Below are 26,663 nucleotides of genomic sequence, written 5' to 3'. Positions count from 1 at the left end.
CGAAGGCTGAAATCTGATTCTTGAGAGAAGTGAAGATCGAAAATGTAGTATTGGTGGTGTTGAGCTTGGTCCAGAGATACACCCACATAAGTAGGGATTCATAACTACGAAGCTCCTTTCTTTTTACCACCTATACATACAAACTCAAATATATACATACACAAATTCTTGCAAGTCTTCACCTCTCATTTCTCCTAGTTTTGCTCTTTCCCATTGCTTAATCTCTCTTTTCTTGAACACCCATTGAGTGATTTTTCTAGATAATGCATAAAAAATTGATCTTTCATGTGATTATTGCTAAAGCTTAGATCTTTCTGCCCCCCTTTGTACTCATCTTCGTAAAGGTACCTCCTTTTCTTTGATTTCTCTCTTTCTTTTCGTTTATTTCTGTTTTTTAGGGATTTATAAGAAATGGGGTTTTTGTTTATTTTTTTCGAAAATAATTGAAATATTGATGATTTGATGTTTTTTACTTGATCATATGTGTTTATTCTTTGAAGTGTGTATATACCCTACACGCTGGATGATATGGTAGGTTTGCTTGCTAGTTGTAAAAAGTAGTGGTGGTTCACACTTTATGTTCATTTTAAATGCTGATTGCTTAGTTTCGACAGATGCCTTAAACTTGGTTTGAATGACATTAATGATCTTGGTATGGGCGTCATAGCCTATAACAAGAATATCATCAAGAGCACTGAAATCTTTGATCCAGGAAGCTTCGCTAAAAGTTTCTTAGAAACATTCCTGGTGATGAGTTGATGAGATAATGGTAGAGACATATTAGCATATCCCCAAGAAAAAGAAGGGATGGTAACGTAGTTGAGAGTCCAATAGCTTTAAATTAGGTGATAATGGAAGAAAAAGGAGGGTTTCTTTTTAGGGATCCTGGAAAATGTGGGTATGGCCCCACCATGCTTCTGCGCGGCTCTGATTAATGCTAGCATTTTATTTTACAGTCATTTTGTTCCTCCTAAGCGGGGGTCTGCTTGGAAACCACCTCTTTAGTGTGAAAACAGAACTTCAGCTCAGGGTGAGCCTACTGGCAGGATTAGGCATAAAGAGAATTTGTGTGTCTGAAAGATGTAAATTTTAGCAATTATATTTGCTAATTATTAAAAAAAAATTGTGTCTCGTTGAAATGCAAAAGTACATATGGAGAAGCAAGTAATTGAACCTCTGATTAAGGCCCCAACATGTCTCCGCGCCACTCTGATTAATGCTAGTTTTTTTGTATTTTGTATCATTAATGCTAGTTTTTTAGTATTTTATGTCTACATTACCTTACGACCATTTTGTTCCTCCCAAGCTAGGTTCTTCTTGGAAACGACCTCTACAGTGTCAAAACGGAACTTAAGTCAGGGTAAAATCAGTATTATCGTTCTGCGTTTAAAAAGAAAATTTTAGTTGTGTCTGGTTGATATGCAAAAGTAAATTTGGAGAAGCAAGGAATCAAACCTCGAACCACTGTTAAGCGTAAACATTGCTCTACCATCTGAGCTACTTCCCCAATTATTTTTTTTGTTAATTTTAAGATGATTTTATTCTGAAAAGTAAATAATTAATGTAAGAACATCAATGGAACCAAAATACATAACAGTAAGACGCCCTACAAACTATTAATATGTTAATTGTTAAGTAAATTATGTAGTATACAAACATTAAACAAAATATTTACGGAATGAATTACTTTTTACTCTTTATTCTTCCCTTTTAATTGTCTTTTGTAGTTATTAGTTTAAGATACAATAGGTGTTTAGTGTTATTTCCCCTCTTTGTTTATGTGCTTCATGTCTTACACTCTCCACTATTTTGATTGTCTATATAAATTATCAGACGCTTCTTTACTTGATTATATGTATTTATCCGTTGGAGTTTACACACCTTAGAGCATCTCCAACCCTTGCAACCCCTTGTCCCCTTGTGTAAAAATAATATGGCAAGCGTGTTACTTAATGAGACCAAAAATGCCCACTCCAAGGGGAGCAACTGATTAGCAAAAATATTAGAATTCTGCATCTTGCTTCTCCATATTTGCTAGCATACTTCCTTCTTCCAAATTGGCCACATAGACTTCCACTCACAAACTATCCACTTTTTACATCCTGGATACTGAGTAGAGTGATAAGTTAGCAGGCAGTTACATTTGGGAACTGGGGATTAAAATTTGTTTCGTTATTTTAAATTTCTGATTACCCGCCTCCTTTTCTTGAACAAGTATGACTAGTAAAGTAAGGATTAGGCACAGAAAGAAATTTAGGCATAGAGAGAAATTTGTTTCTGATAAAATATAAATTTTAGCAAGTATTATCGTTAATTATTTAAATAATAATAATAATAATAATAATTGTGTCTTGTTGGAATGCAAAGGTAATTTCATATGGAGAAGCAAGGAATCGGACCTCGAACCACTGTTAAGCATAAACATTGCTCTACCATTTGAGCTACTTCCCCAATTATAAACTTAGTTAAATTTAAGATGATTCTATTCTAAAAAGTAGCTGATTAATACAAGAACATCAATGGAACCAAAATATATAACAGTAAGACCCCTACAAAATATTAATCTATTAATTTTTAATTAAATTATGTAGTATATATGGTATGCAAATATTTAACAAAGTGTATATAGAACAATTTACTGTTATCTCTTTATTCTCCTCCACTTTTTTCTTTTGTAGTTAGTAACTAGTTGAGAAGCCGCGCGTTGCGGCGGCCTATAAAAATTATATTAACGATCTAATATTAATATTTATAGAATGCAATAATTTTGTGGCTGTATATAAAAAATATATTAATGATTAAAAATTAATGTTTGTAGGATAAACTAAATTTTATATTATAAAAATCTTGATGTAATGCCAATACTAATATATAAAATTGCAAATTAGACTATAATTCATGTTGAAAATATGAAAATAAATTTCCACACGTAATTAACAATTTAAAGCACGACAAATCTTAATTTTATTTGTGTTTTTTTTTTTTTGAAAAGTAATCATGTTCTTATATTGTCACCTTCCTCCAATTTTTTTGGATTGATTGTGCACAAAAACATCTAACTTAAATCCGTGCGATAGCGGTCTATAACTACCCTTACTTGCAACAACCTTTATTTTTTAATACTGTATGAACATTCTTCACTTAAAAGTTGTTTGAACGGAGCAAACAGATAATGCATGAATAATATTTTCTTGTGTGCAAAGTAAATCATATAAAAATTAACAACAACAAACATGTCCGATGAACAAAACAAATTTTATAAAAGAATAACAAACAAACATACATCACTAATAGTTAATTTATTGATATCATCCATCAATATCATGTCAAAACTATATTCTTCTGCCGTGTTTGGATTTGTCGACTCCCACATAGCGGTCTATAACTACATTTGCTTACAACAACCTTTATTTTTTTTAATACTGTATAAACAGCCTTCACCAGAAGAACGGCAACACCGAGTTAAAAATCGAGCAATAGAACTATCACCAGAGAGAGCTAGGGTTGTGATACCGAGAGATAAGGTTGTGTTAAGATGATCCAAAACCCTACAATCTATAGGGGTATTTATAGGTGCATAGGTGCAGAGAGACTTGTGTGCTACTCTTTCCCATAATTAAATAATCTGAAACAAAATCAGATTAAAACTTTCAAGCAGCTATATTCTATAAATAATTTGAAACAAAATCAGATTCTGAAACTTGCTTCTAATATATCCGAAACTAAAAAAAGCAGTTCTAATTGTTGATATTTTTCATCTGAAAATTTCAGAAAATTAGAAAAATAAAACGGAGCGATGTGAGAGGCGCCACCTACAACCCCTCGCTCCTCCTTTATATAGAAACAAAATCAAATTAAAACTTTCAAGCTACTATATTCCATAAATAATCTGAAACAAAATCAGATTATATAGAAACAAAATCAAATTAAAACTTTCAAACTACCATATTCCATAAATAATCTGAAACAAAATCAGATTCTGAAACTTGCTTCTAATATATCCGAAACTAAAAAAGGTAGTTCTAATTTTTGGTATTTTTCATCCAAAAATTCCAGAAAATTAGAAAAATAGAACGGAGCGATGTGAGAGGCGCCACCTACACGCCCCTCGCTTCTCCTTTATATAAGTATATTGATTTAAGATACAGTGGGTGTTTAATTTAATTGTCTCCTTTTTATTATCAATATAAATTTTAGCAATTAATGTCATTAATTATTAAAAAATATAATAATTGTGTCTAAATAATAAATATCTATGAGGATACAGTCTAGAAGATGAGTATTTGATTCACTGAAAGCCAAACTGTCCTCCTTTGTGTGTTGGAGAGCAGTACATGATACATTTTATTCGGACTTGTTTACGGTAGCTGTATTTTTTATGTTTTAGATAGGCAAGGCAAGAGATTAATAATATCTCATCCAATATTTTATTGCTGCGTGACACAGATGCCTAAGATATTGAATCGGTGTGCTCGATGCTTGCCTAATGTCATATGGAAACACTAACTAGCTACGTTTGGTAAGTAAAATGCAAGATAACATATGTAGATCACTGCTTTGACTCTTTTAATATCTTAGCTCTGTCACCTCCTTATGTGCAGATGTCCTGTATTTAAGATGGAATTCAGTAGTGAAGATAATGCTTTAACAGTGGATAGTTCTCTAATAATGCCCCTTGATTCAAGTGAACATGCTAGAAGCCCACAGGATCTTATGACCCGACGTTTAAAAAATCGTGAACGGCAACGCAGATATAGGCTCAGGAAGCGTATAGAAGCCGAGAGGAAAGCTTCTATCATGTGCCAGTCAGCTCCACCTGAAATACAGCTACAACTGCCAGAATTATCCAGTACTTGTGCTACACGTGTTCACTGTCAAAGAAATTGGAAAAAAGATGCCAGAAGGGCTCATTTTTCCAAGGAAGAAGTTAACAAGACTGGTGAGCGGTTAATGTCTTGTACAACTCCGATCATTGGAGGTCAAGTGCCCTGCTTACCTTCTGGAGTCGATCAACAGCTGCCATTAGAGAGTGAAATTCAATTTAGAAGCTCCTCGGTCATCGAGAATAGTGAAACGCCAAGGAGCACACTGAGCCGTAGACACTGGAAAGCCGAGGCAAGAAACAAGAAATATTGAAGTTTGATCAAACTGCGAGGTAGGATTGATATACTTTTTAGATATAAAGTTCGGTTCAAGCTAACATGATAATGTGGAGAAGAAGTTCATTGATAAGAGCATCGTTGGTTATTAAAAGTGGCATATTATGTGAAGTCCCCTCATATATGATATTGTGTACTGCAATTTGAGTGAACCATGTTATGTGTGGATTCACAAGTATCTTTTTATTAATATCGATATCAGAGTACCCCAATGAGTACGGGGACATCTGAAATTCGTCTAACTACTGACCTCCCTCGACGGTTCTCTGTTGGCAGTATCGATCCTTGAGGTAATGTATACCATTCATATGCTTTGTGAACTATTTCATGCTTTCATCTGATTCCTGGCCACGGATGTAGTTTTAACCTAATTTAAGGGCACCCTGCTGCGTGAAGGTAGAAAAAACTTTGAGAAGACTGGATCCCGTGTTTAAAATTGATTTGTTAAAAATATTAAATAAGAGGACCACACTTGTTAATTCAGATTTATGGACCGATTCTCCTAAATGTTGAATCTACAGAGATGCTTGCTTTTACAAGATTATTATATTCCAACATAAATCATGTGACTAGTACTTCTGTAAATTATGTATTGTAATAATTATTTAGATACCGGATCACTGAGTATATGAAGACGCATCGGTGATCTTTAGGTCTAGTACTAGTATTACCCTTCCGCTTCCTCTTCTGGTCTTCTTGTAGGAATTTAATAAGTTGTCAAGGATTTAACAGAACGTGTAATAATTATAAATGTATAGGTTCCTGTTTTAACAAAAAAAAATCCCAATACTGTGAATCCGGGAAGAATTGATGGGGACACGGATGATGTCTTGTGTAATATTCTAATGAAATACTAAGAGGATTGCTCTTATTTTATCTAAGTTATTATTTGTATTTGATCCAACGAAACTGCATGTCGTGACTGTCGTCACTGGATTTAGACTCTGTGGTGCATGTATTTTGACAGGATATTTCAAGCTAATCGTGAAGGGGAAAAAAGAAAAGAAAAAAGCTCAATCACATGATTGTTCTTTAAATATTTAGAAAATTCTCCTGATTTTAGAATTAAGAGAAATGGGACCCGCTACTTTAACTTTTTCGAAAGACAACATTTTGGTCAAAGAAAGAGGGCCATAGATAGCTTCTCTCCTTTTTCTTTCTTTTCTATTATACAGATATATAAAAAAATTAATAGTTTCCGGATTTGAACTCGAAAATTTTAACTTTTCCCGATATTTGATCTGTATGCAGTGCTATAAGCCTATAACAACAACAGTAATATTAGATTTTTTTTTCCAAGACTTATCAAAAATATTATTTTTATATTATAACTAAATTAAGTAGATATTAAAATAATTTTCTAAAAGTTATCAGATTTTTACAACAACAATCTCAAACACGCCTTAAATATGAATTTCATTCACATGCTATTAATTTTTAATTTAACTCAAATGGAAAATAAAAGGCTGATGATATACAATATGAGTAACATCAATAAGTGTTTTTGTGTAAATTTAATTTTTTCTCTTTTTATTTTTCTATACTGTTTTTTTACGTGTAATGTAAGATATAAAAAGCACATACTTCTACCAAATATATCTGTTTAGAAAAAATTTAAATGTGATATATAGAAATATATTTTTTTCACATTGTAAATACAGTATCATTATTAGAGTATCAGTGTCAGATTTGACGTGGATATGATTGGAATTATAGTCCTAAATTTAGTGAATCATTTCTGGATTTCACCGCGGAAATGAAGTTTATACCTCCATTCTGATCTGTGTCACTGATCAATGGAGTACACTAGTTGTTCAGTATGTTTCCTGTCAAGTGTCATGCAGCTACAGCTTTTACTAAGGTGTCATGTTACTTCACCAGGAAAGAACACTGTGCAATGGAAAATACTGGTTGGTTCTCAGATATTTACCAACCTACCCACCTACCCTTCAAACTTCAAAAAGTTCCGAGGCCCAAAATAATATTGTCAAATTGCTGGAGGTTGAGTGAAAAAAAGAAAAAAAAAAACAAGTCCATATATATTCAAGAATGATTGGAGGCGCAAAAAATGTTTAAGTATTTCGAAAGAGACGTGAAAGAATGTGAAAATTGTTATTTCTGTAGTCAAAAAGAGAAGGGTTTTCACAGTGAACTTGTGAAAAACAGGTTTAGAATAATGTTCTTTCACAATTACGGTAAAAAAGGTGTATTTAATGTGTTCTTGCTATAACAATATGATTCTTCTATATTCTTACCTCACATGCTAGTCGTTTTTTTTTTCCTTTGTTGTATATAATTACTTGAATGAGCTATACAGTATCTGGCTTCTTGAAACGTGAAAACATAGTTTCTAATATTGCAAACTATACCAAGGACTCACTTGTTGTATCTCATTAACATGAACAAAATGCTAAAACTTTATAAGCTTATTCAAAAAAAAAAAACTTTATAAGCTCTCTCAAATATAGTAATATAGATATGTCCACGTTATGATGTAATTAGAAAAAACAGCAGCCCCGGCTGGTAGGAAGCACAAAACATGCTCAAGTATTCTCGGAGAAACAGGAACGGAATAAAAAGATGTCATATTTAAAGTCTGTTTAGCTTCAATTAAAGTCGCGTATTTTGACTCGTTTTAGATTTCAAAATGAAAAAAAATATATTTATAATAATAAGTCAGATTTTGATTTATATTAATGTGATGTACTTTTTTGGAGAATTGGTTTTGTGATTTTTTTTGTAAAAGTCAATCTTATAATCAAATAGACAATCTATTATCTATCAGAACTACTTTTATTATTATATTTTTAAAGTCTGCTAGTTGTAGGGGCGAGTAGGAAAAACCGAAACCGCGAAAAAAACCGAAAAACCACACCGAAAAAAACCAAACCACAAATAAAACCGAAAATAACCGAAATAAAAAACCGAAATTAGTGGTGCGGTTTTATTTTCGGTTTTATGCTAAAACCGCACCGAAATTAACCGAACCGTATATATATATATATATATATATATATATATATATATATAGAGAGAGAGAGAGAGAGAGAGAGAGAGAGAGAGAGAGAGAGAGAGAGAGAGAGAGAGAGAGAGAGAGAGAGAGAGAGAGAGAGAGAGAGAGAGAGAGAGAGAGAGAGAGAGAGAGAGAGAGAGAGAGAGAGAGAGAGAGAGAGAGAGAGAGAGTACAAAAAAAATTGGAGTATTTGGAGTACAAAGTTTGATAAAATGTAATCTAGTCATCTGAATTTCAATTTTTTTTTCCAATAATATTTGTAAATATTTGACAACCTGCACATTATGTTCTGCAACATAAACATCGTGATCAAATGGTAGAATAATTACTTTTCTAAATCATAGGACTCTATGTTCTGCAATATAACTAATAAGCAGAACAATAATCTTAATACTTGTTAAAGTTGAAAGATATTAATGATTAATTGACAATTATGTGCAAGACAACTTATAAATGATAGATTATATCAAAATTTGGATAATCAAAGATATTATATAGGATCAAACTAAATAATTATGATTTGTACTCCAATACTCCAATGTTTTTATGTACTCCATTGAACTTAACTCATATATATATATATATATATATATATATATATATATATATATATATATATATATATATATATATATATATATATATATATATATATATATATATTTATATATATATATATATATTTATATATATATATATATAATAGTAATAAAGCACCTTAGTCATTTTTAAACTTCACATCTAATTTTATATGGAGTTTCTTCTTCCGCATACTTGCTGAGTCACTTAAATAACCAGGCACCCAAGTATTTGGAGGAGCTTTTAATCGAAAACTAGGGCTATTTTGATTTGCCACAAAGCAGAAATATTTCGGGTTAATAATCAAGTGAGTCACCAAAGTGGACTTGATATATCAAGTTGGTCACTAAACTGAAAACCGTCTCAAATTGGTCACTTAAGTCAGTTACATGTATCTTTAAATATGAGTTCAAGGAGTAAAAGTATTATTTACATAGATTTACGTATTATTCTTGAATGTTATCAAAACTAAGTACAAGGTTATGACTTCTAGTATTTATGATAATATATTTAGATTTTATCAAGTTTATTTGTTATTTATTTTTTATTATATAGTTAATTTTTTTATTTTAATTAAAAATAAATAATAAATAAACTTGATATAATCAAAATATATTATGATAAATACCGGAGGTCATAACATTGTACTTAGTTGTGGTAACATTCAAGAATAATGCGTAAATCTTTGTAAATAATATTTTTACTTCTTCAGCTCATATTTAAAGATACGTGTAACCGACTTAAGTGATCAATTTGAGACGGTTTTGAGTTAAGTGACCAACTTGATATATCGAGCCCACTTTGGTGACTCACTTGATTATTAACCCGAAATATTTCTGTTGTTAATCTGCTGATCAAATTTTATTATAAAACCTATTCTATTTTTTTATTTATGTACTTTTTGAAAATTTTTTATTTGAATTTCATGATTAGTTGATTTTGGGTAATTTTATTGACTTGACATCATCTAATTTCTTGTCAAAATATGTATGTTTTAGTTTTTATTGTGTGTTAAGGTTTTTTAGATGAAAGTATGTAATGTTTACTATATCCTCATATAGAAACAATAGTAAATAGTAACCGAACATATTGTACATGTTCATGAAAATTTTATATTTTTTTAAAAAAATCATTATGCACAAGAGTAGCAAATAATAGTGGAAAAACCGAAAAAAACCGAAACCGACTAATGGTTAACCGCAACCGAAAAACCGTTTTGGTTGGTGCGGTTACGGTTAATGATGATTAACCGAACCGAACCGCATTCATCGGTTTGGTAACGGTTAATGTCCGGAACCGCACCAAACCGCACCATGCACACCCCTAGCTAGTTGTTATGATTATTATCCAGTTTGATAAGATTTTTTAATTATCTACCAAAATTATTATTATTATTTTATTAAACAAATTTAAAAAGTTAATTAATTCTTTAAAATGATTGTGTAGTAGTAAAGATCATTCAACGAAAAACTAACAAGAGATTCTATACATCAATAAGTTATAAATCCAAATTTTGAAGAGAGATTCTACACATCGGTAAGTCATAATCAAATTTTTGGTATGGACAAAATCTGCGTTTAATTTTTTTCTCGAATAAACGGACATAACAGGACTAGGTGATTTTCAGAAAGGAAAAGAATAGTCAAAGGATGAGAATTTTAATACAATGAACCAGCTCACTCCTTGATGTCAAGGACAAAAAAGGGGTAACGAATCGCTATCAGATGGATGCTCGAGATCGTATCCTGGAATATTTAATTGGGGCTTTCACATCATTTTGCAGGAGACTGAGGAGAGCAAGTAATGAGTAATTCACACAATAAACAATTATGATGCTTAAGGTGTGATCAATGTGTTCTCGTTATAATTGTGTTATTTCTTGCATTTTCTTAAAGCACATGCTTACCATATGCTTTCCCTTTTAAATGAATCCATGACTATACAAAGCAATATATCAAAGCAATAGTTACAGAAGAATCTGCAATATCTGATTTCATAACAAGTACTCCCTCCGTTTCTTTTTTCTTTTCCTGTTTCTGATGTCGGTACTGTTCATAACATGAGATAAATTACTAATTTACATCTAATCTATAAAACTAAATATAGTCATGAGTGATCTTGTTAGATTCGTATTCACGAGTACTTTAATACGGTGAAGTTTTTATATTTAATGCTACTACGAAATGAAAGATATTAACGATCAAATATGTGAGTTGGCAAACGTGAAAAGTACAAACACGAAAAGTATTTAGAGACGGAGGGAGTAACAACATATGTTTCCAGATTACAAACTGAATCGACCAAGAACTGCATATCACTTGTATTATTCCATTAACATGAACAAAATGCTACTAATTTAACTGGTCTTTTTGTAAATAGTTATATACAACAGTATAACATAAGAGTAAGATTGCGTACATCTTGACCTCCCCGCATCCCGGCTTCCATGCAGGATATAGCCTTTTCCGGCTCCCAGGTAGGATTATACCAGATTAGGTCGTCTCCTCGCTGACCTCAACTATACTACAGCAGGACTGAAGGCAGAGGAATTACATATGGAACATTATACAAATTCTTAGCTACTGGGAGCTTCAAAATTCCCCAAAGCCTCGATACAGTCAACAACAAAAAAATTGATCGGCCGAGATGGTTATCTTGTTACGAGACTCTGGCTGTTAATGCTACCTTAAGCTGTTCTTGAGTATATAATCGACTCCCCATCTTCACCGTAGCTTGTTGAATCATCAGATCTCTGACAACGGAGACACTTGCGTGGCTAACATCAAGATCCAGATCTTCCAATGCGGCCATCAATCTAGCTGCAGGATGGTTCTTTTTACTGGACTGGACTCGGATCATTGCATCCCAGCCTATAATCTTGACATCAATATCCAAATCAAACAACTTGCTTGCATGACCATTTGACAGTTTAAAATCTTTCTCAGCTGAACCCCGAGTTTCTTTACTAGCTAATTCCCTTTTTAAAGACTCCACCTGGTTTCTCAGCTCGTCTTTCTCAGAATCTGATGCCTGCACCTTGGCCTTCAGCTCATTAATATAAATTATAGAATCTCCAAGAAGTGAAGCCTTATCCATTTTCGACACATTAGGCACAACAACTCGAAGCGCGTAAAACTTCTGATTGAGCTTCTCCCTCCTCTGCCTTTCCGCTTCAACATGATTCAACGGTTCCTCTCTCCCATTCGCAGGCTTTCTCCCCCTCTTTCGCGGCTTTTTTTCAGGCTCCACAACTCTAACAACATCCGGCTCTTTTACAACCGAAGCTTCCAGATCTGAGTGATCCGAATCTCCAACACCACTAGACTTCACACCAGAAAATGACCACATGCCATCCTCATTCGATCTCTTCTTGCTATCCTCCACAATTCCCCCAAACGGCAAAACCTTACTCCCATTACTCCTCTTACTTTCCCCGAAATTCAAAATCTCACCTGACTCCGGCTTACAGCCATTTGATTCCAATCCCACATTCCTTACATTACTTCCGCTAATTCCATCATATCCAAACCCCGAAAAGTTCAATTCCTTACCCATAACCCCAATCTCCCTCCCCTCATTTCGACCGAACTGATGATTCGGAACATGAATTACACTACTAGTATTAGGATTAGGATTAGAATTAGGGTTTCCAGGATTTCCGTTCAACCCAATAGAGCTATGATTCTCAAACGCAATTTGCATAGGATTAGACAGACTCACCAGAGGGGCTTCCTTAATTTGAACTACCGGAGGAACCACCACCGGAGAAGGCTCCCGGATCCAAAGCGCAGACGGGTCGGACTCATTCACACCCGGATCTTGCTGCAAGAAACTCGAGTGCCCACCATTGAAATCAAACAAAACCCTCACCTTATTCATCAGATCCAAGCTCTGATAAATCACCTCAGTAGAGCCCAGCTCAACGACGCCGTTTTCAGACGGAATACAAACCAACGTTTGCAACCCAAACACCTGAGCTTGCCTCGCTCTCTCACACTCACACCCCAACAGCCTCTCTCCCCCACTAACCCAAACCGTCGAGTTCCCCACAAAAGCCTGACCCGGAAGACCCGACCCGTTTACGAAATTCTGGGTCATCGACACCAGAAAGAACCACTCAGTATCCGTCACCTCCTCATCAACAGCTTCATCAGGCGACCCAGTCTGCCCGCCGGAAATCAGCGAATTCAGTTCCCGGAGCACCTTTTTCCGGTGAGCTTGCTCATCGGCGGAACTCGCATTAGCCCTCGCCTTCTCCTTATCTTCTCCTTTGTAATACCCATCAGCCCAGCCAAGAATCGAGGAAGCTGACGGGGCGTAAGTAGCGTTGTTATCCGGCTGCCAGAAGATAGCGTAGGTCCAGTTCTCGGTGGCGGTGTCGATGACAGTTTGGAGACGATGCTGGAGAGTTTCTTGGTTGAAAGAAGAGGTGGTGGTGGGGATGGGGTGGGGGGGTGGAGTAGGGGGGGGGAAGAAGGGGGAGAAGTCGGTGGAGGAGATGAAAGCGTCCATCATTGAAGAAGTTGTGTGGTCGTCGGAGGACCAGAGGTTTACGCCGGAAGTGGGGTGCCGGAAGTCTGTCATGTGGAGGGGATTTGGGCACGTGGGAAATGGGGGTGGATCAGGGGTGTGTGTGGGATGCGTGTGAAGAAGAAGAAGGTGAGGAGAAATGAGAGAGGGAGAGATGGAGAGAGATTGGGGAGAGAGAGAGAGAGAGAGGCGGCTCTAAAAAATATCAGGGTGTAAATATGTATGCAAGTAAGTACATGTGTTGTGTGTAAGATTTCATCCGAGTTTTTTTGTTTTTGTTTTTTGTCACAAGATTTCATCCGAGTTAATTGCTGTTTTTTCTAGTATTGGACTATTGGGTACTACTCGTGTAGTACTAGAAGTTTTACTCCTGTAATTCACGGAGTATAAATTTTCGTCCTTCCAAGAGTTATTTTCCCCATCTCGTTTTAATAGTTTTTCTTATAAAGAAAATAAATATTAAATATTTTACTCAATAAATAAATAAATATCAAATATGAGATTTTATTATTATTATCGTCACTAAATTATATTAATTTCACATTAATAAAATCAACTTTTCATTTTATTATATTAGAATTTTATAGTTATTTGCTTAAATTTTCTGAAATTATATGAATTAATTATAGTTAATATTGAAAATAGTATAAAATTATACTGAACAAAGAAAAAACAAATATTATGAAAATTTTATTTTGACAAATAAGACTATTAATATGAAAAGGAGGGAATATTAAATAGGATTTTCTCGTAAATACCTAAGTCCGAACATTTTTTGTCAAAATATTACATCTTTTTCAAATATTTTGCAAAACCATAATTACAACCCGGTAGAGCTAATTAACTATAATTGCATCTTGTTACAGACTTATAGGTAGTGTTTTTGCAAATATTTTATAAAAAGTTAATATTTTTGTAAAGTAATGAATTTTAGTTTAATTATTCAATTTTACTTTTAGATAATTAAAGTGATGAATATTTGATTGAAAATGTATATATGATATAATTCTAAAAATTAAAAGGATTATTTTATAAAGTTTATGCTAACAATGTAATACATAGCTTTCAATTATTTAAAATAATAGTATAAGAATATCTTCAACTAATATTTAACAAAAATCAATAAACAACGACTAAAAAATCTGATGACAAACGGAAAATGACATTGCAGTGGAATAATGATAATTATGGATGGCCTACTCATGCTTGAAATGATTACGAGTAGGAGTGCATGTTCGCGATTTTTGTGAGAAAAAAAAAAACAATTGCTATTAAGAAAATTATTATTTTATTGTCATTTATTTCTTGATCGTTGATTTAAATTGAGTTATAGATTAAACACTTATATTTAGTTATTAAAAAATGCTTATATTTACTTACTCGAATTAAGAAAAATATATAAGAGAAAAAGTGGTTGATTGTCATTCCACCCTGGTACTCGTTTCTGTTTTTTTAATCAAAAATTCATATTTGAGATATAAATTTAATCTTTTTTGCTCCCAAGCATCAAACATCATGCTGAGAGGACTGAAAATTCATATATGATTAATGATTTCAAAACACTGTGAACCAAACGATCTTTTGACACACACACTCTCGTTTCTTTACAATTTTTTTTTTACTCGACACGTATATAAAACATAATTTCATAATTTCTTTTTATAAAAATTTAAATAATAAATATTTATTCAGAAAAAAAAAAATAATTCAAAATACATTACTACAATACATGCCGAGCTCCTATTACCAAATGTGAGCAATTGAGGGGCGGAGGGAGTAACCGATATTTATAAGGTGATAATTATGTACAGTGATATAAATAGGAGGGCAAAATTAATAGTTGACTTTATTGATTACAGTTTTTCTAGTGTGTGCCCATAGCCACATGCTAAACGCGGAATTTTATAAGTTTGTGAGATTTTGATTGGCTCTCATATCTTAATAATAGTGGACCCTTTGCAAATACAACAACCACACCAATCAAAACTTTCCAAAATATCAAATTTCGCGCTTAGTATGTGCCCATGGGCACACTAGACAAATCTTATTGATTAATAGATACTTTCTCTGTCTTTTTTTAGTTGTCATTTTGACTTTTTGCACGTAATTGAAGGTGATTAAAAATTATACTTCCACTTATTATTTTTTAACTGTTTTTATGAATAAAAATATAAGCTATAAATTTTAATTTAAAAAAGAAAATTATAAAAATAATAAGTGGGAGAATATTTTTTAATCAACTTCAATTATGTGGAAAAAGTCAAAGTGACAACTAAAAAGTACTGAAGAAATATACTTTAATAAATCTATGTTCATCACTTAACTTTAAACGCTTGTTCCGGGAAAAAAAGGTTTTAAATGCTTGTATTTAAAACATTTTTGTGGTTTACTTATCATTTTTGCCTCTAGTTTATGTTGTTATACACGATTATCATGATTAGCATATAACTCATGTATAAGAATTAAAACAAACAAATCGTCATCTGTGTTTAGTTGTTCACCGTTGAATTTCAATGATCAAGTTGATCAATTTTTAACTAAAAATTACGAGCAATTCTTTCATTACTTTGAAAAATTAAAAATTACAATTTTAAATAGAATGTATGGACTTTATAATGATATAACTTTTATTTTTATTCTTAATGATATAATATATAAAAAACTAGTCGAAGTTTGGTCAATTAGACTGTCCAAAGTCAAAATTTGACAAATATAAAAAGAGGCGGGGGAGTAATCAGAAAAGTAAAAATACACTAATATAAATTTTAGAAATCGGAAGGCCATTATCCGAAATATGAATGTTCGATGCTTCTGTTAGTGTTTAGGGAATCTGGCAGGGCACCCAATTTGATGCAGACAAGCCTGGTTCAGACAATTTTAGTTGTTGTTCCGTCGAAATAGAGCAGTAAAGAGCTTGTTAGCAAAAATAAATTCTAACCCCCTGCTCTGATATTGGAGTACCACTACCTCCTCTGCCCAGTTTTTTTTATTTGATTTTTCAATTTGACACACATTTTTAAATATTTTGAATAAGTAGTTAAAATTGTACTTATAATATAATTCTTTGATATCGGTTAGTGTATTTGTGAAGATTAAATAAAATATGAAGTTTCATTGAAGAAAGAGAATATAAAATTTTATATCATGTATTTTTTGAGATCCTATTCAACACTAACAAAACTCATATAGAGATTCAAATTATTTTAGTCTGTAAAGCGAAAATTGTGAAGATTCCATCGCAGGGCCTTCTACTGGTGTAGGAACCGTCAATCGTGCATTGTTTTCTTTAGAAAAGCTATTATGATCCGAGGTTTTGAACAAATACGTGTAAATTTTGGGGGAGCAAAGTGGAGAATATTATATAAATAGAAATAAATTGAGAGAATTCGATACGATTGTACAAAATTGCGTAAGAGTCATGGGGTGATAAAGTAGGCCACTATGTCCAAAAAAAATAATGTATGAAAATACCGAACTATTCGTCGAATGTCACGTGGCTGACTCACATTTTGGTTGTCATTCACGTGAGTGATGTGAATCACTGGCTCTTCATATTTTATCATCCCTCTTAAGTTGATGGTTTCAAAGGACCGTTTGGTTTGCCGAAAAGAAAGTAACGATGTTCAAATGTTTTATTTATTTAATTTCTAACAGAAATGAAATGAAAATTATATAATTATATTTCAGTAGCATTTTTTGATAATACATAAATTCAGTGATATATATATATATATATAATGATAAGAATATAGTTTTTTTCCATTTTAATAAGTTAATCTATTATATTATATAAAAAATTATTAAAATTTTAATAAATTGACACATAAATTGTACTAAAATTAATTTTCATTTATAAAATTAAATCAATAAATATTTAAAATTTAAAACAATAATTTATATGTTAATCAATTTTTTTTATCTGTGATATGAATATTTATTGAAAATAGAAAACAAGAAGGAAAGGGAAAAGGAATATTATCAAGAAAGGATGGGAAATGAAATTTGAAGGATTTGGGGTGAGTTCAAATTTAAGAAGAGTTAAAAAAAAATGACATTACTAGTCAAACAGACATCAATAATCCATTATTATCTCATTATTAATTGTCATAACTAAACGCTCCTTAACTCTTATAATCTCTTTTATTTGTTTTAAAAATATAAATATATTTTCCAAAAATTCGCCAAGGATTCGAATCTTATATCCTTCAAGCAGGTGTGGAGGTTTTGTTTGGGATTCTACTTTAAACAATCAGGTTGTGGATTCTGACCGTTTGTTTGACCATTTCAGCTTCATTATGCGTGCTCCATCTCTTTTGAAATATAAGTTAGCGATGGAATACACTATTGTGGTAGCTGAAACGGCGGATTCTCCTGCTACATTACAATATCTCGCTCCTTATACAGGCGCTGCTCTGGCGGAATTTTTTATGTACCGCAAACGACACACTTTAATAATTTATGATGATCCCTCTAAACAGGCGTTTGAATTTTTTACTCTTTTTAAATTTTTTGATCGCATGTTAAAAATCATTATTTTTGAAATTTATTTTTTGAATAAAAATATATGATTGATATTATTATTCAGAAAAAATAATAATTTTAAATATACGATCAAAAGACTTAAAAATATGTGCACAAAACTCAAACGACGTATATCTCAAAAACGGAGGGAGTATGTATTTCGTGTAAAGTAACTTTACGGTGGTAAAATTTGTTTGAATTAGGGTCTTAGTAAAACCGAAAGAATATAAAAGATAATGTTTATGAGAAAAGAATGGTAAAAATAAACTTCGGTTTTAATGGCGGGGCCTGTGTGATTACAAAAGTTAATCGTACTATTTGATTGGGAAGCGTGGAAGACGTGCACGCGATAAACGTGAAGCCAGTTGGGTCAGGCCCACGTTTGTGGATAAAATTAACGTGTGGAGAACAGTGCCACTTCTTTCATTTTACGGACTGTACGATGATTCCATGTGACCCACGTGTATGCGTCACCAACGTCCGTATTATAACCAATATTTTATTTTTAAATATTAATTGGGGTCGCAATTTTTGTAAATAAGCAAGAATAGCATGTTTTATTTGGCGTTTATGTATACTCTTTCCGTTTTGAAATATAAGTCGTTTAATTTTTTTTACGTATTTTTAAGATTTTTGATCGCATTTCAAAAATTATTATTTTCGAAATTTGTTTTTTTAAATAAAAATATATAATTGATATTATTATTCAGGAAAAAAATTCAAAAACAATGGCTTTAAGTATGCGGTGAACAGACTTAAAAATAAGTGGAAAAAAGTCAAACAACCTATATTTCAACGGTTTTTCTATGGTGTGCTCATGATCACACAATAAGCATAAATTTTGATAATTTTTCCATGTTTTGATTGGCTTACACCCCTTTAATAATGATGGCCCCCGCATTCACACGGTCACACTCACACCAATCACACCAATAAAAACACACCAAATTTATGAGTTTCCATGATTAGCATGTACCCATGAGCACAGATAAACCCATATTTCCAAAATGGAGGGAGTATTTATATGTAGCACTAAAATATGAAGCATCTATGCTATACTATAATAAGCCAACATGAGTTGGTACGGTCATGTCTTAGTTATGTTTTTTTTGGTTTAGTACTCTCCCTCTTAAACTAAAATTCTATAATATGTGCAGCTTTATAACTCTTACACTGTTAAATAGTTCCAACTAAAAACACTCATCATAATACATCATCATATAATATTTTTGAAAAAAATTATAATGATGTTAAGAATAAAGTTATAAATATACAATTTTGAATATCTTTTTTTTTTAAACAAGATTCTTCGTATAACTCTTTTTAACTCTAATCCGTTACACGACAAATATAGTATCTACATATTAATAACAACAAAATATTTATAAATAGATAATAAATTATAAAAACTGAATTTTTGTGTGAAAATATAATTAGTTAATTAATAAAATTCAATTAAAATTCAATTTATTAATAGAAAAATACTAATAAAATAATATTAAAATTTAAATTGTAAATAATAAATTACGAATTAGCATCTTAATATTGCAGTCCCTGCAATTCAAGGCAACCATCGCAGCTTTTTCCATCTAGCAGCAAATGCACTAGTTAAACAACTACAGAGCAAGAACAATATGGACAAGTAAAGCGAAACCAACATGGAAGAGAATCGGACTACCCGCGTAGATATATAAACCACTAAATACACATTATTGCAATTAACTGGAATGAGAAGGGTCTTGGGATGGGTCTGAGTGGGGGCTAATAAGGTCATGATCGGTCTAATAACACTGCGGCGGGGTTAAGCTTCGGCTCTATGCCTACAGCCTGTTCAAGGTGTGTTGAGTGATGATATATAAAATATAGTTAATGTTGTTTAGAGCGGGATTCTCTTGACATATGGCCGCACGCACACCCTTATTTGTGGCACCGATAACAAATACATCGTGTCGTTTGTTCAGCACTAGCTAGCTCTACCAGGAACAGCAACGATGTTTGCACAACTTGTCAATAACAGAAAATGGAACTACAACAAAGTTATGAACTCTTCGAAGTTCGAACAATTCCTTTTATAGATTCAACCTGGTTCAAAATGCCTTGTACAAGTACAACCCATCCACCTTGTTTTCCACGCTTTGTTGTCAAAGCGTCCACCTGCAAATATGAATCATCTTTAGTACTCTCTCCGTTTTTAAATATATCACGTTTAACTTTTTGACACAAATTCTTAAGTGTTTTGACCGGGTAGTTAAAAGTATTATTTTTGAAATTTTCGTTTTTTAATAAAAATATACAATCAAAACTTTAATTCACAAAAAAAATCAATTAAAAATAATAATTTTTAATTTTTACTAGCCGGTCAACCTACCTAAAACTACGTGTCCAAGTCAAAAGTGACATATAAAAAAAACAGAGAGAGTACAATTTTGACGAGTTTTATTCATATGAAACAGTGGCCTGCCGTTTCTTAAACGCTCTTTCAAATCATTTCAATGAGCTCTGGTATGGACGAAATAAAAAAAGATACTCCCTCCGATTTAAAATAGATGTCTACTTTAAAAAAATCACACAGTTCAAGAAAAATGGATGTTGGCAAATTAGATGCATTAAATGACTATAATATGTGGAATGAGATTGATTTAGTAAATATAAAAAAGAAATATGTGGAGTACAATTGACTTTGAAAATATGATTTTTCATTGGAAGTTGAAGTGGATAACTAATTTGAAACAATTTTTTTTTCCCTTCAAAATGAACATGTAAATTGAAACAGAGGAGTAACTAGATAAAAATGAGATGGAAGAACATGATTTTGAGAGCTTTTTTCACGAGACCATAGCACAGGAATATGTATGTATACTGTTTCTAAACCTACTTTCAGATTTGGGGAAAAAAACCCCTTTTTCCTTTCGTCTTGTCTATTGACATGGCGAGTTGCTGTTGGTCAATCATCATCGAGCTATCATCGGTTTATTCAATAATCATGGCATCATCGAGTAACATCATACAAGCAATGAGTAATATTATATTGGAGGACGAGGATGGGGGAATCGCGATCGAAGCGGTGGAGGGCGGAGAGAAAACAGAGTTGGCACATGGATTCGATGCGAAACATGGCATTATGAAGGCCCGGAAGGAGAATATATATCAGAGAGATACGCACCCTAAATCTTCTCAAAAATAAATGACTGATTTTTTTTTACAAAATAAATGACTGATTTTAATTGGTTGGTTTATTTGCATAAGGAAGTTTTCATTATATTTGTGTAAGTGGAACCAATTAAATATTGTCACGTAGGATTTGGGAAAAAATGAGGAACAATTTTGAGATATCTAACATTTTCCATCATGGAGATAATATATCTATTTTTTTGTTTAAATTTTTAGTGTTAAATGTTGATGGTCGTGATGAATAGGATATTATTACTCATGCTGTTATTTTATACATGCTATGATACTGGCAGTTCATAGACAAAAAGTACGAGTTCACTCAGATTGCTAGAGATGAACTCAGCCACCAAGGAGAAATGTCATTTATCATGCAAATAAAATGAACCAACTGTTATAGTCTCATGTAAGAAATATTCTAATATTCCAGTATCTTCATAACAGATTCGATTCTTTAAGTGATAAACAAATACGCATGTCCTATAAATTTCGGAATATTATGATATTCGATCTAGATATCATCAATATTTGACTCGTAATCTTTGTTTGTCAGACGAAGTTGACAAAATTGATTTAGTACAATGTAGGAAGTAGATGAGAATGGCTCACCAGTTTACTAAGTCGTCGTGGTATGCAGACAATCGGAAGAATAAAATGAGAGATGATCAGGACACTCGCACTTCTATAAGATCGGATTTACCTTTCATTCCTATGAATATATTTGTCTCTTCCCCTTTCATTCCGAAAAAAGAAATCTTTGAGCTGTAAAAATTAACCAGTTATCTTGATTCTTTCGGCGCAATAGCATTATAGCCCATTTTATTAGGCCGCTCTGCCTCGAATATGCTTATTAATCTGTCCGTTTTTGCTCAACAGTGTGTGACTACATAGATGCTAGACAGGGATACATATAACTGTCATTCTTGTTGAATTTTACTAGAAAAAATTTAGGTACATTTACATACTTGCTTTGTAGTTGTGTATGTATGTGATTCTACTAATCATATGGGAGCTGGCATGCTGAGTTATGCTGATGGAATCGACAAGCTGCTGTTGTTCTTCGGGACAATAGGATGCATAGGAGAAGGGATGATGATCCCTGCTACGATGCTCATACTCAGTGATATGATCAGTAGTTTAGCACAAGCTGATTCTGGAGACAGATCTAACTCTTCATATGATGCTCCAAACGTGGTATGCATTATAATTCTATGGGACATAATAAGGCATTAATTTTTGAGCTGTGATTTAAGGTTTTGTGGTTTTATGTAACTGATTTAATGTTTTTACAGTATGCACTCAGGTTAGTTTATGTTGCTGTTGGAGTTGGAGTAGCTGCTTTTGTAGGTAAGCAACCGTGAGCAAAGTCTATTTACTAATCTGTAAAGTCTAATGATATACTAGTACTATAACCGTCTGTGTTTCACAGATGGAATATGTTGGACAAGAACCGCAGAGAGGCAAACATCACGAATGAGAGTCGAATATTTGAGATCAATCCTCAGTCAAGAAGTTGGTTTTTTTGATGAACACGCAGGTTCTTCTACGACCTTTGATGTCATCTCCAGCATCTCAGTCGATGCTTATTCTATTCAAAATGTTATAGCTGAGAAGGTAACTAATTAAGGACTAAATCCACTACCAAGTGTTTGAGAAATCATTACAATTAAGTTATAACGTGCTTTTGTGGTTGCGTAATTCAGATACCTCTGTGCATTGCTCAATTCTCAATGTTCATCCTCTGCTTCATATGTGGTTTCGTACTGTCATGGAGACTAGCACTGGCCAGCATCCCGTTGACAATTGTATTTATAATTCCTGGAGTAGGATTTGGTAAACTAATGATGAATCTCGGGAAGGAGATTACTGATGCCAATGGGGTAGCTGGTGCGATTGCAGAACAGGCAATCTCCTCAATCCGAACTGTGTATTCATGTGTTGGGGAAAACCAAACATTGGACAGGCTCAACGAAGCATTTGAAAACTGTATGGAGCTTGGGATACAACAAGGTTTAACAAAAGGGCTGCTTATAGGATGCATGGGCGTAATTTATGCAGCTTGGGGCTGTCAAGCTTGGATTGGGAGTCTTCTTATAACTCAACGAGGGGAGAATGGTGGCCAAGTATTCATATCTGGTTTGTGCATTTTTGTAGGAGGAGTGTAAGTTATCCTCACAAAGCTAATACTCCAACCCTCCCACAATGAGAGACAGTTCAAAATGTCAATCTTGATGCAAATCACTTAGTCAATACAATTTTGAACAAATTAATCTTTTTTAAAGTATTATTAATTACAAACTAACCTTTTAAGTTCTCTTCTTAAAACTTCAGGGCAGCTATGAGTGCTCTCCCAAACATCTCATTCTTTGCGGAGGCAAGGGCAGCTGCTTTAAGGATTTCAGCGACAGTTAATAGAGTTTCTCTGATTGACCTTGAAGATGAAGGACAAATTTTAGATGCAGCAAGACTAGATGTTGCGTTTGTAGATGTTTCTTTTAGTTATCCATCCAGGCCCAGTACCATGATCCTTGAAGGTTTTAATCTCAAAGTTGGTGGTGGGGAGACTTTAGGACTTGTTGGAACCAGTGGTTGTGGCAAGTCCACAGTCATTTCTTTGCTCGAAAGGTTGTATGATCCTGTCAAAGGTGACATCCTTATTAATGGGTCCAATGTAAAGAGCTTATCTTTAAAATGGTTAAGATCTCAAATGGGGCTGGTGAGTCAAGAGCCAATTCTCTTTGCAACATCAATCAAGGAAAATATTATGTTTGGAAAGGAAGGGGCATCTATGGAAATCATTATCAAAGCAGCTCATGCTGCGAATGCTCATAATTTTATCAGCAGTTTACCTGAAGGATATGATACTCGAGTAAGTTGCATCAGTTCAATTTCCTTTAAAAAAGAATAAGCCTCTTTTTTTTTATTAACCGACTCGACTAAACTGAAGCTTATTGCTGCCTTGATTAGGTAGGGCAGTCTGGGGTGCAACTATCTGGTGGCCAAAAGCAGAGAATAGCAATAGCAAGGGCTTTAATCAGGGACCCAAAGATCCTTCTGCTTGACGAGGCTACAAGTGCATTAGATGCACAATCTGAAAAGGTAGTGCAAGAAACTCTGGATCAGGCTTCAGTTGGAAGGACAACAATAGTCATTGCTCACCGCCTTGCCACAGTCCATCGAGCTCATAACATAGCAGTTCTTCAGTCTGGGAGAGTAATAGAACTTGGAACTCATACTGAACTAATGCAAATGAACAATAAAGGAGGGGCCTATCGGAGAATGGTTCAAATGCAACAAACAAACCGGGATGACAAATCTAGCACTTACTATAACTCAGAAGGAGCTAAAAACAATTTCAGGAACAGAAACATGAAATTATCAAAGGTTGCGAGGAACAAGCAGTCACCAAAGATTTCTGTCAATTCAAGCTCGGGCATTATAAGCAGTCCTTCAATATCATTTGTTGAGTTAACGCCATTTGATATCCTTCCTGCCAATAATAGAGAGGACGTGGACTTGATAAATTCCTCAAACACTTCTTATTTGAAATTGAGTTTGTTGAAATTGAATGCACCTGAGTGGAAAGAGATGTTGCTAGGCTGTTTAGGAGCTGCTGGTGCTGGTGCAATTCAGCCTGTCTTCTCTTATTTCTTGGGATCACTTGTTTCAGTATACTTTCTACCGGAAAATTCAAAGATAAAATCAGAGATTAAATTGTATATATACATCTTCTTATACCTTGCAGTGTTTAACTTCCTTTGCAGTATCCTCCAACACTATGATTTTGGAGTCATGGGTGAGAGGTTGACCAAAAGATTTCGAGAGAAGGTGCTTACAAATCTGTTTACTTTTGAAATAGGATATTTTGACAGGGATGAAAACTCAAGCGCAGCAATATGTGCAAGAATAACTACAGAAGCTAGCAAGGTCAGGTCTCTCATAGGAGATCGAATGTCATTGTTGGTTCAGGCCATCTTGAATGCTTCAATGTCATACACACTTGCACTAATTGCAACATGGAGGTTAGCCATTGTTTTGATTGCCATGCAGCCTCTACTCATAGGGATTTTCTATGGAAAGGCATCGCTAATGAAGATATTATCTGAAAAAACCCGAATTGCTCAAAATGAAGGAAGCAAACTAGCCCGTGAAGCAGTTGTCAATCATAGAACTATAACTGCATTCTCATCTCAAAAAAGATTGCTGAGCTTATTTTCCTTAGCAATGGAAGGACCTAGGAAGCAAAGCAAACTTTTTTCATGGATCACCGCAATGGGGTATTTCTGTGTCCATTTCCTGACAACAATATCTGTCGTTGTAACATTCTGGTATGGAGGAAGACTTCAAAGTCAAGGATTGTTGCAGTCAAAAAACCTTTTTCAAGCTTTTTTTGTTTTGATGGCAAGCGCTAAAACAATAGCAGAAGCAGGTAGCATGAGTTCAGATTTAGCCGAAAGTAGCAGTGCAATCAGTTCGTTATTTAGGATTCTTGACCGGAAGAGTGAACTTGAACCTGAGGATCCAAAAGGAATCATAGTCGAAGAGACAATGAAGGGTAATATAGAAATAAACAACATCTTCTTTGCATATCCGTCAAGACCTGAACAAATGATCCTCAAAGGGTTGAATCTTAAGATTGATGCTGGAAAGACAGTTGCTCTCGTGGGACAAAGTGGTTCAGGAAAGTCCACTATTATTGGACTGATTGAAAGATTTTATGATCCATTAAAAGGGTCAATTTTGATAGATAAACGCGACGTAAAGAGCTACAACTTGAGAAGTCTGAGATCACATATTGCATTAGTGAGTCAAGAGCCAACACTTTTGGGCGGGACAATTCTGCAGAACATTGTGTATGGAAAAGAAAATGCCACAGAAGCTGAAATAAGGGAAGCATCGCGTCTTGCCAATGCTGATGAATTCATTAGGTACATCACACTTACCACTCTCCCTCTTCATATAACTTACTGCAACAAAATAATAATCTCAACCGTTTGTTTTTCATTTCTGTACAATGTAGCTCAATGAAAGATGGATACAACACATATTGCGGTGAAAGAGGCGTCCAGCTATCAGGGGGAGAGAAACAACGAATAGCACTCGCCCGAGCAATACTGAAGAATTCAAGAATCCTTCTCCTAGATGAAGCAACTAGTGCACTAGATAGTATTTCCCAAAACATAGTACAAAAGGCATTGAAGAAAATGATGGTGGATCGTACGTGTATAGTTATAGCTCACCACTTATCTACTATCCGTAAATCAGATTCCATCGCTGTGATCAGCAATGGAAAAATTGTCGAACAAGGATCTCATTCAGATCTTCTTGCTCTTGGCGAGGCTGGTTCTTACTGCTCTTTAGCAAAGCTACAGAGGGGGATGACATGACATATTTATAAATTGAGCTCAGTTTTGAGTTTGTTATGTGGAGTTACATTATTATAATGTCCTATGTCTCTTGATTCGGCTGCAACAAGAAAGTATCAAACTCAACATCTTTTAGCCTTGAGGGTAAGCATCAATGTGAGACGATTATGTAAAAATGAGATATTAAATTTAGAAGTTCTCAAAAATTATTAAAATGGCGAGTCTGATGCTGTTATGCACATGCAAGAATCAAGATGCACCATATGCGGCCATGCCAGCTTTTTCCTCCCTATTTTTTCTCTAAAAATTCTGGAAGGACTCCACATT

General features: G+C 33.7%; 2 protein-coding genes and 1 long non-coding RNA gene across 3 annotated transcripts; 2 read left to right on the top strand and 1 right to left on the bottom strand.

Annotated features, from left to right (window-relative positions):
* Nucleotides 1–17: 17 nt before the first annotated feature.
* LOC108206674 (uncharacterized) lies at nucleotides 18–5,482 on the top strand. The gene is made up of 3 exons (XR_001804160.2): nucleotides 18–344; nucleotides 4,447–4,519; nucleotides 4,602–5,482. It is a non-coding gene; the product is annotated as an uncharacterized LOC108206674 (long non-coding RNA).
* A 5,567-nt stretch (nucleotides 5,483–11,049) lies between these two features.
* LOC108209477 (transcription factor MYC1) lies at nucleotides 11,050–13,525 on the bottom strand. Its single transcript, XM_017380404.2, has one exon. It carries the CDS (start codon nucleotides 13,333–13,335, stop codon nucleotides 11,410–11,412), a length of 1,926 nt encoding a protein of 641 aa, XP_017235893.2. The 5' UTR covers nucleotides 13,336–13,525; the 3' UTR covers nucleotides 11,050–11,409.
* A 7,087-nt stretch (nucleotides 13,526–20,612) lies between these two features.
* On the top strand, nucleotides 20,613–26,557 carry LOC108209345 (putative multidrug resistance protein). The gene is made up of 7 exons (XM_017380195.2): nucleotides 20,613–22,164; nucleotides 22,263–22,317; nucleotides 22,400–22,584; nucleotides 22,674–23,131; nucleotides 23,302–23,839; nucleotides 23,938–25,898; nucleotides 25,991–26,557. Exons 1-7 carry the CDS (start codon nucleotides 21,976–21,978, stop codon nucleotides 26,355–26,357), a joined length of 3,753 nt encoding a protein of 1,250 aa, XP_017235684.1. The 5' UTR covers nucleotides 20,613–21,975; the 3' UTR covers nucleotides 26,358–26,557.
* Nucleotides 26,558–26,663: the final 106 nt, after the last annotated feature.

This window comes from Daucus carota, chromosome 2 (assembly GCF_001625215.2).
Source record: "Daucus carota subsp. sativus chromosome 2, DH1 v3.0, whole genome shotgun sequence".
Classification (NCBI taxonomy): Eukaryota; Viridiplantae; Streptophyta; class Magnoliopsida; order Apiales; family Apiaceae; genus Daucus; species Daucus carota.
Note: the sequence above shows the minus strand (reverse complement) of the source record. Positions and strands in the feature narration are given on the sequence as shown.